Source organism: Halichoerus grypus, chromosome 4 (genome assembly GCF_964656455.1).
Source record: "Halichoerus grypus chromosome 4, mHalGry1.hap1.1, whole genome shotgun sequence".
NCBI classification, from domain to species: domain Eukaryota; kingdom Metazoa; phylum Chordata; class Mammalia; order Carnivora; family Phocidae; genus Halichoerus; species Halichoerus grypus.
The window spans coordinates 63141145-63156495 of NC_135715.1; the positions used below are offsets into that span (position 1 = coordinate 63141145).

At 41.1% G+C, this 15351-nt stretch overlaps 1 protein-coding gene across 1 annotated transcript in view; it reads right to left on the reverse strand.

Annotated features, from left to right (window-relative positions):
• The window catches only part of FREM2 (FRAS1 related extracellular matrix 2), a 162216-nt gene that overhangs the window by 88397 nt on the left and 58468 nt on the right, over positions 1 to 15351 (reverse strand). Inside the window, exon 3 of the mRNA XM_036090816.2 lies at positions 644 to 790. Within this exon, the coding sequence (XP_035946709.2) occupies positions 644 to 790 (147 nt within the window). The remainder of the gene's footprint in view (positions 1 to 643; positions 791 to 15351) is intronic.

The following is a 15351-nucleotide window of genomic DNA, read 5'->3' on the forward strand; positions in this document are numbered from 1 at the left end:
TTTTTGACTCTCCGTTTTATTTAAAAGGGTAAAGCAGCAGAAAATGACTAGTATTTAATATCTTACTGTTGGTTCTGAAGAAAAGTCACAATGTACATCTTTTATGTAGTGCTCTTATGTAAACTTTTCCTTACCTAGCAAAGCACTCCAGTGCAACAAATAGTAAATTACACCTCAACGCCTAATAGGTTACTGAATGGTTTTTCACTTACTTATTAAAGTGGCCCTCATATAGGTTTTATACTGACATTTCTGCAGATAATTTTATCTTATGGTTAAATTACAGATTCGCCTAAGCCTCTTCTAAGGGCTAGTGACATTTACAGTTTCTTAACTTATGAGCGATTACTGCCATTTTTGTAAGGTTATTTACATCAGAGAAAGATCTTATGTAGGTAGAAGGTTTGGAGAGGTATGTTAATTGGTTACACATTTCTTATTTTTGCAGCCTTTTGTCTATGATTTAGCCTTGACATGAAACTCTTGGCATACTTCTTTAGCAGTTAAAGAACCTTTAAATGTCAACATCTCCCTAAACTTTAAAACTAGAGCAGTAAAAGGAACATATTTTAATCATTGTAAAATTACGAACTTTTGCTAAAAAAAGGGGGGATTTTTTGACAGAAGTGCAAATTAAACTTACTTATAAATGAAGTCTCTCCCAAGTAACCTCTACGTTTAAGAACGACATCTAGAAATTTGGAGTCCTCATTGATCAGGTAATATTCCTTTTCAAAGGAGATCCATGCCCAATTCAGACGAAAATGCTGCTTGGTTAATTTGTTTCCACCTGGAAAACAAAAATTTAAAGCCCAAATCAGTGCTTTCTTGAATGAATTACCTTAAAAATTCCACAGATGACTTTACTGATGCAACATTAAGAATCACTATAGTTACTTGGTTTGACACGCAACTCCAGAATACATACCTGGAGATACAGCTTACTGTTCAGCGATTGTCATACAAAAATACAACTGCTGACATAATCCTTCACAAAATCCCTTGATGTTTAGAAGGCAAAGTGGGTAACGGGGAAGGAGCACACAACTACCAGAAGCGATTTCCTTTAAACACAATCAAGTATCCGAGTTGCAGGATGACCTACTTTCCACAAGGTGCCGCCGGAGAGCAAGTTTTTCTATTAAGGCTGCAAGGCTCATTTGTGATGTTAAAAACACACAACTTCACCAATACCTTTTTCTGGTTCACCGAGCAACTGGGGGGAAGGCTTTAATTATAACCACTTAAGAAAAAACAAATATCCCTTCTCCGCCTCCCTTCCTCACTATACTCCACTCCATTCCGTAGAGCAAACAGCTCTTTTCATTGATTCCATTCTCCTCTCAAGATAAGGCTCTCTCCTCCCACCTCCCCACCAAAATGGAGCTGGCTGCCTATCAGGAGAAACCGAGCTGTGTGTGATCTCTCTAATGTGAAAGCTGTGAGGCTAGGAAAATGAAAGGAGAAATGGTTATCAGCTGATCACTCTGCAGTATCCCTCCACTTCCCTTTGATCTACACCAATTATTTCAGAGTAAAGTGAGGTTTATAAACAAAGGCACTGGTAATTTCTTTTAAGTCTTTCTGGAAAAGGGTGGGGAAAAGCCCAAATAACAAACACAGCTAGAGGCACCATTTTAATTCTAGTTTCTTCTCTTCTGAGTTCACATAGAGAGAGCTACCCTAGAGAAAAAGAAATGAGACAGGAAAACATCAAAACATCAGAACTTTAATGGACTGAGGGCAAAAAAAAAAAAAAAAAAAATCTGCGCAAGGGGAAACACAGTGAGTGAACAAGCCCATGAAAGAATGTTCATCTTGGCTAGAAATTTTTGAAAATAAAAGTCACAGCGACTTTGAGTTCTCAAATGACAAGTACCAAGGATGAATGAGAACATCCAGTGCAGCAGAATTATGTAGGGAAATTGGTTTTCTTGTTTATCGTTGTTTGAATTGTAAATTAGCACAAGCCTTTTAGGCAGCTACATGGCAAGAGACAAAAAGATGTTCGCCCCATTTGATCCTGGTAAGTCCTTCTGTGGAAGGAATTCTTTGTTGCAATATTTTCTCTAATAGGCTCCCAAACCCAAAAAGTTTTTGAGTTTTTGTGGTACATCAAATCAATAAAATATTATCCAGTCATTAAGCAATAAATGTGAAAATTTTGTTGGAATCCTTTTTAAGACACTTCAAGCCACAGAAACAAATGGTATTGGTGCCATGAATGGAGTAGTTTGTAAAATGAGCCATTACAAATGTGGCGCTCCTCGGTGTGTTAAATCGACAGGATTATGGACCGTCCCATTTTTAGTTCATTTTTTAGATAGAAAACATAAACGGATGGAGAGCAGGAAGTTCATGCCACATTTTGGCCTTAGGAATTTTTTATGCCCACCACCTCCTCGACACCGGGTGCTGCTGTGGAGAGGAGAGGCCATGGCGGCGGGTCGCCTCAGCCCTGAAGTGCAAGGCCTACTTTATTTCCCATCTGCTGTCTGACTTGGAGCAAGTTTCTTCCCTAGACCTCTGTTCCCTCATCTGGAGAGCCAAAGGACGGTGATATTAATTAATGCCTGCATCCGGAGTGCGAATCAAGTGAGATAAGCCACGTGGGCATGCCGTACAGTGCGGCACGTCGATGGCAGCGTCCCGCAAACGCCAGCTCGTCAGCTCGCTCGCTCCTGCCGCACTGCGCATGCTCAAATCCAGCGCACGTGCCCAGACTCCCGGTGATCCGCCTGAAATCCGCCTGCACTTGGCTTGCCTGGTCCTCACGCAGCTGCTGCGCGCCATCAGGGCAGGCCATCCTTGCGATTTCCAGTGTCACTTTGACCTACCCTGTCTTGTCCCCGTTGCTCTTTGCTCACTCCCCGATCCAGCCAAGAGCCTGCTGCTCCATGGATTTGCTAGCCTCACCCACTCCTGTCACCTCTGTCGCCTGGCCTAAAATGACAGCGTGTCATTCTTCTGCTCACATCTCCCACTCCTCACGGGCTCCCTCTACCACCTCCCTCATGAAGCCTCCTGAGCGGACTCCAGCCCTCTCCTCTGGGTGTGATTCTGCCCCTGCTCACTTATTCATTACTTTGTAGTTTTGCGCACTAGTGGATATCCTCTCCTACTGCTTAATTGTACAGATTTACTAATTGTACTAAATTGTACTAATTTTTGTTAGAGATTGAGAGTGGCCGTTCATTCTTTTACTAATGCCAACACTTCGTTTTACTGCCTTTAAAAATACCTTTTAAATTACTGTGTTTATGTCCTACTCCTTGGAACATTTCTTCCAGAAAGTAATAGACAAGAAAGACTAGAATAACATTTAATCAGTGGAATTAACACATAAGATGTTTCTAATTTCTCAACTAATTATTACATGAAAACATTTTTATGCCACACTTCTCTCTCATTTAGGTGTGGCTCCATCAAGTCCCAGATGTTTCTTCAGACTTCTTGTCATGCCAGGCCAAGCCATTCGTTGTCCATCCTAACATCTCCAGCCTCACAGCCCGACGCTGCTATAGCGGAACATCCAGTCACCCCAACTTCTCAGCGTTTTCCGAATAGGGTCTGGGCTCTTGCGTGCGCTAGGTCTTCCGCCCTGAATGCCTTTAGCTTTTCTGCTGCTAGGTTAGCATGCTGTGTGTACTTCTCCACTCAGAGTAATTGTAATTTTTTTTTTTTTTTTTAGATTTTATTTATTTATTTAAGAGAGAACAAGAGCGAGAGAGAGCTTGAGCAGGGGAAGGGGCAGAGGGAGAAGCAGATTCTCTGCTGAGCAGGGAGCCCCATGCCATGCTTGATCCCAGCCCTCTGCGATCACAACCTGAGCCCTGAGCTGATGGCAGATGCTTAACCGACTGAGCCACCCAGGTGCTCAGGAATTGTAATTCTTTACCCACATGCCTATGTGTGCTTCATCTAACTGCCTGAGCTCCTCAGGACAGGCATGGTCAAATTCATCCTAGTCTCCAAGTCCAAAGTAATGTCTGCTACACAAGGAGGACTGAAGAAACCTATGTAGTAAGTATGATTTTTAGGAGTCGAGTGGTTACTTTGTGACTCCTGCTTGTTTCATTCCTTTTTTTGTAACAGTTTTCAGCTTACACAAACAAAGCCCATACTTCAGTTTTGACCTGAGACTAATAATGCCTGACCTCTTCAGTAACTCTTGTGCCCAACAAATGAATTTTAGTTGATAGTTCTGAATACTTTATCTCTTTCCCTTATATCCAAAAAGAGATCACTAAGCACACAGTTTCTCTCTTTCTCTAAATTTTGACGCTTTTTAGGTCATTGTAAGATCTGACTCTATCCTTTCCTTGAATATTCCGGAAAATACCACACCTCTAAATATTACATGTTTTAGGAATATGGAGTCAATGAGGCTTTCCCTTGACACTCTATATAAAACAGCCCCATTGTAAACTGCAGCAGGCTCTAGGCCCTTTATTCGGATTCATTTTTCTCCACAGTGCTTTCTATAACCTCATACCCTATATAATAGGTTTACTTTTTTGTCTCTTCACTTTGTCTCCCCCTTTTGCAACTCATGATCCAGGAGGGCAGGGAGTTCATTTTGCTTAACTGTTATAGAAATGCCTCCTCAATGAATTAGACACTCTACCATCTCTGTTGAAGGAAATTCAGTAGTGCTTCATTTCTCAGGCAATATAAATGTCCTACATAAATGTAACATAACTCTCTGGGTACTGGGTCTTTTGCTTGAAAAAAAAAAAAAGTAATTGTTTTTAATAATACCCTTTCTAAAACGTCCTGCATACTTCTATTCTTAAGCACTATGTGAAGGTTTTAAGTGATTACCTATGAATGTAAATCACTGGGATTTGTGTTTATCTAAATGACACCTGCAGGGGTTATTGATGACTCCAGGCCTGTTTAACCCTTCCCTTCCATTACGAAGTAGCTTGGATGGTCTCAGGAAGAGCTAACTTCATCTCTACTTACAAATGTATAAAACATTTTTGGGTTGGTGCTTATATTCTAGAAGGATGAAGGTGCCAGGTTACTGGTTAATCAAGGGTTTCGAGTGACACACAGCTGAACAAGTTTGCCAGGATTTCGTATGTCTGCTGTTTTGAAATTTTCCTTGAAATAAAAATCAGACACAGTACCGAGAAAGTTCGCTTTGTGAGACCGTGACATGCTCTAGGGTAATTGTTCGAGATGCTTAGCATTCACTCTAAATATGGCCTTTTTAAGTACATATTTTGCTAGAGAATATGAAGTTAAGTGTATAAAGCTTAATGCTGAATAAATTAAATGCTACATCACCTCTGATTTAATATACATATGAATCCTACTGAGTTTTGGAATTTGTAAAATCTAAGGTACTATTTCTCATGCAGGAGCGGTACAGCGATCTGAGGGACTAAGCTGCAGTTTATTGCAATTCTTGTATTAAAACTGACCTTGCACAATTGAACTCTGTATTTTATCTAAAGAATGAAAAGACACATTATTTATTCATTTATCACATGCCACGTAAACTCTTCTAGAACCTCGATGTGTGGGAATAATAAATGTTAATACTTTGAATAACAATAGCTGCAGCTTACTGAATGTGAAATTGTAGGTGAAATTAACTTAAGAAATTGACAAATTTTTACTTCAATTTCACTTATTATGCTATTATTTAACTTTATTTTTATTTCTTACTTTTTAAAATTATTTTATTACTTATTTTAGTTTCTAAAGCAGACTGTCGTCTGTAGCACAAGGAGCAAGTCTCAGCGTCTCACTGGAAACAAACTGAAGTCCCTAACTGTGTCATAAATCCATAGAACAGGTGCTTGACAGCTGATAACCACACTCCCATAAGCTTTGTCCCCAAACCCTGACACTAGAGCCATTAAGGGTTTGATGAAAAGACCTCTTTTGAACTTTTCCAGCTGGTCTTTAGGATTCTTCATTTTCTTTTTCAATAGGAACACAAGAGATTTTTTTTTTTTTTTTTTTTTTTTTAGAATAACAAAGAATCACAACCTTCAATTAGCCTTCCCTACGAACACAGAGCTGCCCGGTTTCTCTAAAGACAAAGTACACATCTTCAATACAAAACGAATGTCACACCTCTGACTTGTCTTGATCAGGGTAATTTCTGGGTGTCCATTTAGCTTTGACAATTTTTTTTTCAAAGATGTTTTCACAAATATTTTTCTTGGAAAAAAGTTAGTTGCTGATAGAACATAATTCTATTTTAGATGTTTCTAGCTTGCTCACGTTTCATTTGCCCAGAATAAAGTTCAGACTGAGAACTGGCAATCAACTATGCAGCCATTTTAAAAAGCTGAATATTGTCCTTTAAACCAGCAATAGAAATAGATATTTATATTAGAAAAGATTAAAGCAACATTACCTAATTTACTGGGAAAATTAGATAATTTGAGTTTTAAGCGTTCTTGTTCTCTTAGAAGGCAAGGACCATGGTTAACAACCCTGCAGCTTCCATCAACATCTATGTTATTAATTATGGTGAAAATCAAAAAATAAAGCTAAAAGAAGGGATGTATTTCATTTTCATTTCTGTGCTAGAATGGTCTTTTTTTTTTTAAGTTTATTTATTTATTTTACAGAGAGAGAACGTGAGCAGGGGCAGAGGGAGAGAAATCCCAAGGAGACTCCTCACGGAGTGTGGAGCCCCATGCAGGGCTCGATCTGATGACCCTGAGATCACGGACCTGAGCTGAAAACACGAGTCAGAAGCTTAACTGTCTGTGCCGCCCAGGCACCACTGGGATGATCTTTTAAACTTTGCTTTGCCTTAGAATCTTTCATACAACAAACTTTGAGAGCTCCTGGATTCCTGTCCTCTGGCCCTTCATCTGGTGGATTTCACAGTTTACTGAAAACCCTGGATGCAGAGCTCAAGTCAGCTTGGCTTTGAAACATCCCTCCCCTTGCCCCCGAGAGTGGACATTCAGTGATGGGAGATGGCATAAATACATAGATAAGTGTATAAGCTAAAGATTGACAAATGCTGTGGGAGTTCACAGAGTGAGGGATTGCTTTAACCTGAGGGCATCAAAGACAAATTCATAAAAGAGATAGTGTTTAAATGGGGCCTTAAGTACAGGGTGGTATTTGGACATTTACAGAGATGGGAGAAGGTGTTCCTGGAAGATTAAGTATAAGAACAGAGATAAGAAATCCAGTGAGAAGGAAACTTCAGGGAATTCAGTTTGGTAGGAGTTCAGGACATTTACTAAATACTCATTTCCTTCTCTTTTTTCTATAAAAATATAAATAATAATAGTAAAGACAAAGAGGAAGGGATCAAGATGCTTTAAAATCTGCCCCAAGCATTGGGGTGGGGGTTGTGCATTCATCCTGCTGCAACCCTGCCCCCCAGAGATGAAGAATCTTGACCTAAAGGCTCCTGGGCCTTAGTATGACTGACAGAGCTCCTGAAGAACTGGGCGGGGGGGTCAGACCCAGAAAAATTGTCAGTAGAGTTTATACTTTCGTAGGCTACTTAATAATTCCAATGGTTGTTTTTGTTCAATAGTGACTTTTGATAATGGATGTATCATTTTCTTCCTTCAATCTCTACCCCCACCCCCCACATGCCACCACATTCCCACTGCCTTATGCATTCTGAAAAAGCATCAGCACAGAACACGGTGTCAGATTCACAGATGCAGAAACTAGATAGAGAAATGCATAGAAAGAGAAGTAGCGTGCCAAAGACCCAGAGAGAAATACGCATAGCACATATGGACCACAGGTGGTGTGGTCTTTTAGGCTATTCTCAGGAAAGGCTCCTATAAGCACATCTTTCAATAACCAAAACCATATATGGAGCTGCGATAGCTTGGTCATTGTCACATGACCTGCAGGGAATGGCACTGAGCACGGATTAGTTCACACTTTTCTGTAGGATCTAAAGATAAAAAGTTGCCAGATAAGGTGGAGGCAGGGATGGAGCTGGTGAATAGATCAACGTTCACATTAGAAGCCAAGATCACAATTCACTTTCTTATTGTAGTTTTGCTCCTTAGGGGCCTGATTTATATACCCATCATGGTACATGATGGTATTTGTACATGAGATTTCCAAAGAGTTGCATTCCTCTTCACCCACTATACCAGAGGTCGACATACAGCTGATGCCCATTGTTCCTGGATTCTGTATTTGCAGATTCGTCTACTCACTAAAATTTATGGGTGACCCCAAAGTCAGTACTCGCAGGGTTCTGTGCTCATCTGTGGATACTTGCAGAGCAGCTTTGAAGAATCTGCCTCACCTGATGCTCTGCCTTCTTGTTTCGTACAGTACACTAGGGTCCTTTTCACAGTCTACTTAGCGCCGAACTTTCTGCATTTTTGTACTTTATGTTGGTGATTCCATTGATTAAAATATCCCACAATCCTAGAGCCAAAGTGCTGTTCAGTTTTCCTAAGCACAAGAAAGCTGTGACATGTCCTATGGAGAAAATACATGTGTGACGTAAGTTCTAGAGCTTGGCTGTGTGTTTAATGTCAACGAATCTACAACACAGATCAAATAAGATATCTTTCAACAGAAACACACGTCAAACAAGGGTATGTATTGACTGGATAAGAAAAGGTTGCGACCAGAAGCTTGCAGGGAGCCTTCCCCTGTGTTTCCCCCAGGAGCAGTTGTTTAGTATTTGCAGCAATTTTATGGAACATGACTACTGCAAATAACAAGAATCAGTGTACGTACTCAAAACACGCTACAGTAAGTTAACCCTTTGGGACAAGACAAAACAGAGCACAAGGAGTGGAAAAGTGTTCTGCGTCCACACACATTCCGCCTCCCTTTAGCCAACCTTTTCCCTGGTACAGGAGCAGGAGCGTGAACTGAAAGGAACCTTCATCGCCTTGTCGGATGGGCAGCGGTGCCCTCCCTCCCTGGACAGGACAGCATTAATCTGCAGACACAGTGTGGCTCATGCGTAAAGGGTATACTGGCTCCCGCGGGGCTGCCTGCCATATTCTCAGAATATACAGAGAGAATTTACAGGATGAGGTTTTTTTTTGTTTTTGTTTTGTTTTTTAAGTAGGCTCCATGCCCAGCGTGGGGCTCTAACTCACAACCTCGAGATCAAGAGTCACCTGCTCTCCCGACTGAGCCCACCAGGCGCCCTGCTAATTTTTAACCTATAGGAAAACAGTACACACCGGATGAGTTCTGATGCAGAATACCGCCTAATCCTGCTGGAGAATCTTAGAATAATTTGTTCTGGGATCTCGGTTTAAGCCTATCCCCCATCTCAGATTCATGCCTATCTATGTCTGTTGGTGGACCTGGAGTAACAGACCCCATGGAAGCTGATTTTCTTGGGTTCTAAGGAGCCTCTGGAGAGAGAGCTCATTGTTATACACATGGATGCGTCAGGCACAATAATGTAAATCTGTACAAAGTCTTAAACATCAGAGCAAAGTAGAGAGTCAGAGTACAGAGTAAGGGTGTTACTCATCTCTAATTCATGCCCAGGCTCCTGAATGAACTTTTGGTTCCCATGAAACGAGAAAACCATTAAGTGGAAATTTAAAGAGATACTTAATTAATCTCCTTCATACCAGGTTCCAAGCAGCACTCTTTTGGACATCCTTTTCATTGGATACACAATAACGGAAAAGATCGCCACCGGTGCCCACTCCTGGTGGCTCCTGGGGCCATAGGCAGGTCCCTGCTTTGGGGCAGCTGAACACAGCGACTGGGATTCCAGGCAGGGCTATGGTGACATTGTGGGGCTGCGCTTATGGTGGGGAACACCTATCCTTGAGCAGAAACATGGGCTTGACCAACCAGAATTGGCACAACATGGGCACTGACCAATCATAAGAGACCCTGGCCAAAAACAACTGGAACTCACTCTAGTACAGGTGTAAATGGGCTGAATGTCAGCTCTGCACTGGGGACCTCGAAAACGCATGAAGAGGAGGGCTGGACACAACGGGGTCATGGTCAGGGTCATTTTGGTAATATACACACACTATCTCAATGCATGTCCCAATAATAACCCTGCCAATGAGGCATTCCCACAATGTACGGAGGAGGAAAATACTATCAGGCTAAATTATTTGCTTTAATTTCTCAAGTATGTGATAGATCTGGGGTTCACAGGCAGCCTGCTAGTATTCTTTCTATACTTCCTCTGAGTAACCAGATTACTTCATTTAGGTCTGTATTCTATTTACAGATAACTCTAGCTCAATTTTAATTTGCTCTAATTTAATTTATAAATGAGTGCTCTAGAACAGAAGCAAACCGGATGATCTGAGTGTGTTTCCCTCTACCAGCAGCAAACTTCATGCTAATCAGTAGTGAGGCTCACAAATGGTAAGAATCCAGTGGGAAAACAAAGGGTATAAAGGACACTTTCCAAACATTTGAGACTGAATCATAGAAAAATTAACACAAGCTACGAGTAAGACCCCCCTTGTTTTATGCAGTCAAATGCTCTACCCCTGAAGACCCCCTTGTTTTATGAATGAGTATGGGGCCACAGCCAAAAGCCGGGGAAGCCGGAAGGAAAACCCTTCCAGACTGAATGAAGTGCTCCATCAGGCCACAGCTGGGTCAGAGTGGCAAGCCTAAGCCTGCAGAAACTCTCCCTGTTTCGTTCAGCGTGTCCCCCTCCCCCAACGCCATCCTCCCCACATCCCCCTCCCCCCAAAAGAAACCGAACAGACTTATTTTCAGCCCCTGTAACAAAAAGAAAAGAAAAAGAGGAGAACCATGAGTTTACATCTCCAGTTAACCTCAGGCTTAAAAAAAATTTCCTTAATCTAAACTTGATTTAACTGTGCAGTACTTTGCTTTCTTAATTAGAAGTTTAAACCCAGTGGAATGAATGCCTTCACTGTTGGTATGCACGGCCAGGATGAGGAATTCAGGTGTACATCCACAGAAGACAAAGGACAAAGCAAACACATAATTGCAAGGTGAGCTCTCATTTACAGCATGCACGTTACTCGATGATCACGTGCTATCGAAATTAAAAGCTAACTTAGTCATCTCAGGGCTGTGCTCTGAGTGGCCAAGGAAACTTTGTTCTGAAAATGAAAGTATAATGCCGTGTTTTAAACAAGAGCACAAACTATTTCAAGAAATGATCATGCAGGTGAACAATGCAAATATAAACTTCAAGCATTGTGGAGCAAGAATAAAACATGGATTGTATATTTGCATATTTTCTCCCTACCAAATTTTACCAAGATCCAGAAAGCTGTGATTTGAATAAGATTACCTAGCAGCCGTTGGCAGAAGAGGAATAAATTCCTAGGGGTTTTCAGGTCTAGTCTAGTGGACTTTTTATTTAACAAACTGTGATTTCAAATATTGTTGTTCTTCAGCATAAGATCATAAAACTTGTGTGCTTAAAGTAGTATGAAATTGCATCTACCTATCTATCTATTTTTAATTTGAGAGGGGACTTAATTATTTCCCTTTAAAGCAGCCCAGAAATAATTTTCATCCTATTTTCCCCATTAACAGATAGAATTTTAAATTTTTGGAAAGATTTATTTATTCATTTTTTTTGAGAGACGGAGAGCAAGACAGCATGTGCACACATGAGGTGGGGGAGGGGCAGGGGGAGAGATCCCAAGCAGACACCTCGCTGAACGCTGAGTCCAACATGGGGCTCGATCTCACCACCTGAGACCCTGACCTGAGCTGAAATCAAGAGTCGGTCGCTTAACCAACTGAGCCACCCAGGCACCCCAACAAATAGAATTTTTTAAAAAAACCCAAACCCTATACTTTCATAGAAACAATAACTGCTTTATCAAAAGCTGAGTTAAGTTTTGTCAAGAAGATCCACACCCTCTCCTGCCTCTGGGGATAGGAAAAAAAATACCAAACAAAACACCTGGTGCAGCAAGACTTCTTGTATGCACTGCCCGAAGCAACAAATTATATAAATTTATTAGATCTCTGGCAACACATTCTTAAAATAAATTTAATAGCCTGAAGGTCTCTGTTCAAACCAGAGCCTAATTCCTTTTGTGGCGCCAGACATCTCCCCCCACCCCAAGGAAACTCTATGGGGGAAATGAAAGCAGTACTCCAAGCACCTCTCGGAGTAACCAGTTTAGCACCATTTAGTTAATTCCCTGTGAAGTCAGGTTGTTTTCTAATTCCTATTTGTATTACCACGCCATGCACACTTCCGTAACACACAGCCATTGCAATTAACCAGGATTACAGCTGGCGCTATATTTTGGATTATCTTTTGAAAATGTGTTATATCCACATTGAGACAAAAATAGAAAAGAGAGGGGGGCGCCTGGGTGGCCCAGATGGTTGAGCATCTGCCTTCGGCTTAGGTCATGATCCCAGGGTCCTGGGATAGAGCCCCACATCGGGCTCCTGGCTCAGCGGGGAGCCTGCTTCTCCCTCTCCCTCTGCATCTCCCCCTCCTCATGCTCTCTCTCTCTCTGTATCTCTGTGTCTCAAATAAATAAATAAAATCTTAAAAAAAAAGAGAGAATAAAACCCCAGAAGTGCCTTAATCTGTTTTAAAAAAAGAAGACATCTTCTTTGACCTAAATTGTTTCTATTATTACCAAAATTTATTTAAATTTGGTAGCCGGGAAGGAGGGATTAAGATGGAATGACAGCATCAGAGCTATTCTATGAATTGATATATGGAATTTTCACTTAGAATCCTAGAATGTTACAGCTGACTGAAAACACCTCGAAGACACTTTAGAATTAGCCTGTTGTTACTGTTGTTTTTAAGCCTTGAGTCCAGACACATGTTCATAGGTCTATTTGTGCTCAGCAGCAAAATCAAGATTTGGAAGTTTTAGATTTCTAGACTTAAAATTTAAAAGAAAGGGCACCTGGGTGGCTCAGTCGGTTAAGCGTCTGCCTTCGGCTTAGGTCATGATCCCTCAGGGTCGTGGGATCGAGTCCCACATCGGGCTCCCTGCTTGGCGGGGAGTCTGCTTCTCCCTCTGCCTAGTGCGCTCCCTACTTGTGCTCTCTCTCTCTCCCCCCTCCTGTCAAATAAAAAAAAATTTTTTTTTAAAAGGAAGATGTGGAATCACATCGGGTTTCCTGGTTATGGCTCCTTTGACAAATACACAAGACTCGTCTTTGAGGTCTGCCAAGGAAGGAAGGAGGGAAGCCGGAAGGGGAGAGAGTGGGGCGGGGGGCGGCGGAGGGGTGTGGAATGAAGTAGAATACCATCAATGTTATATGTGTGTTCTGTCACATTTTCTTTTCATTTCTTTCAGATTAATTTTACAAAGCTAGCTTTTGTACTTAACTTGCGTATTATTTAATTAGTCAAACCCTTTGGTGGCTGCCCTGATCCCTTTAAAATTATTCCAGGGCCACAAATACAGGCCTCTTTGGTGATTTTACTGTCTCTGATTAATATAAAAGCCATTGTTTTGCATATTTAGCTGCTAAACACACACAAAAAAAGACACAGTAAGTATAAAGACAAGTCGGTATGGTCTTAGAGCAGCAGACCTTGTAGGAAAAAGATTTAGCCAACATACAGCAATACAACAGTGTTTTGTTGTTTTTTAAAGATTTTATTTATTTATTTGACAGAGAGAGACACAACGAGAGCAGGAACACAAGCAGGGGGAGTGGGAGAGGGAGAAGCAGGCTCCCTGCTGAGCAGGGAGCCCGATGAGGGGCTCGATCCCAGGACCCTGGGATCATGACCTGAGCCGAAGGAAGACGTTTAACGACTGAGCCACCCAGGCGCCTCCAGTGTTTTTTGTTTTTTTTTTTTGAACAGAGCTCACAGCACATGTTGTGAAGTTCAAGGGTGGTTCACACACAGTCCCCTCTGTAAGACCTAGACTCTAGTAAGGAGGCACACCAAATACCCTACATAAGTTATAATACAAAATGTAAGGTAAACCCATGAGCATGCAGTACCTGGGGCTCAGAGGAGGGAAGGGAGGGCGTTCAGTTGGGGAGACCACCACAGACGTGGCACAAGAGGTACCGCAGAGGGACATCGGAGGACAGTGCCCCTTTAAGGGAAAGGAATGACAAGAAAACAGGTACAGGAGAAGGACAGCATGTGTGGCAAAGTCCAGCTTTGTGGGGTTGGCAGAAGCAAAGCGGGGGAGGAGGAAATAAATGGCAAAGTGAGTGAAATGAAGGACACGGGGTAGAGAAAGATGTAATCTGAACTCTGCCTGGGAAATATGAACTTGGGAGAATTATTCAAGGATTCGGATGAATAAAGACGGACTAGGAATCAAAGATACCATTCACCGATACCCCACAAATACCTCCCCCCTGAAATGGATTTTCTGCCAGTGGAAGAGAAAATTTGCATTATGACACAAATGAGTCTATAAATATTGCTGGAAGGAAAATAAAAAATTTTGTCCACAATAAAAGAGCAATCCTTAGAATATTACCCATGAACAAATCAAGTGGCTAACCAAAGATGCCTATCATAAGCAGCCGGTATCATGAATACTTGCACTAGAAGATTGGACATAAACTTCTGCCACATCGAAGAACTCCTTCTTACTAAAATTCTTTTGGCAACTAACTTTGTATGGATGGAAGTCAAGAAAGAAGAAGGACCCTGTCTTCCACTGAATTTTAGCAAAGTTCTACAGTCTACACTTTCTAATAAGTATGTTTTAGAAAGACATGGGTGTCTTCTTAAAACTTTGAAAAACTTTATGTTTATTTAAAAAATAATTTACAACTTGGGTACTCTCGCTTTCAAACTAAAAGTAACTTTCTGGTTAGAAAAATTTTATGTGTTTAATGCACCACTCCAATCTGCTTAAAGAAAATTACTCATACTGAGAGAAAAATATATTATTATAAAACAGAAGTCATTATTAGTAGCAATGATAAGGTATTCCAGCCATCCTTCAGTGGCCATCTGGGTTAAAAACTTTGAAATAAACATTGTCAACAAGCTTTATGAGTAACTCTTTTAACAAACCAGGATGAGAAGCTAAAACCTCTATTTAAAGGTCTTGCAATTTAGGCGTTCTATGTACTCAGGGCTTGGAAACTCAGGCCTTCTTTAAATATGCACAAAATCTGAAATTGTAACAATTTTTTAGTTCTGAAGAAAATGGTATGAAGGAAAATACTTTAAAAGCTCATTTATTTTGAGCAGTGGAAAGAAACAATGACTAGATTTCTTGGAGGAGTTTTGGACCTAAGTGTTTATTTGGTAAAAATCCAAATGCATACCACAGGTGAAAGTTTCTCTCTCTCTTTCTGTCTCAAGTTAAAAAAAAAAATGAGGATCAGTGTGACAGATTCTTTTAGACAAAGATAAACCATACAAGTCATAATATAGTCTAAACAAATAGTTCTCAGTGGGGGTGGGGGGGCAGGGGATAAATG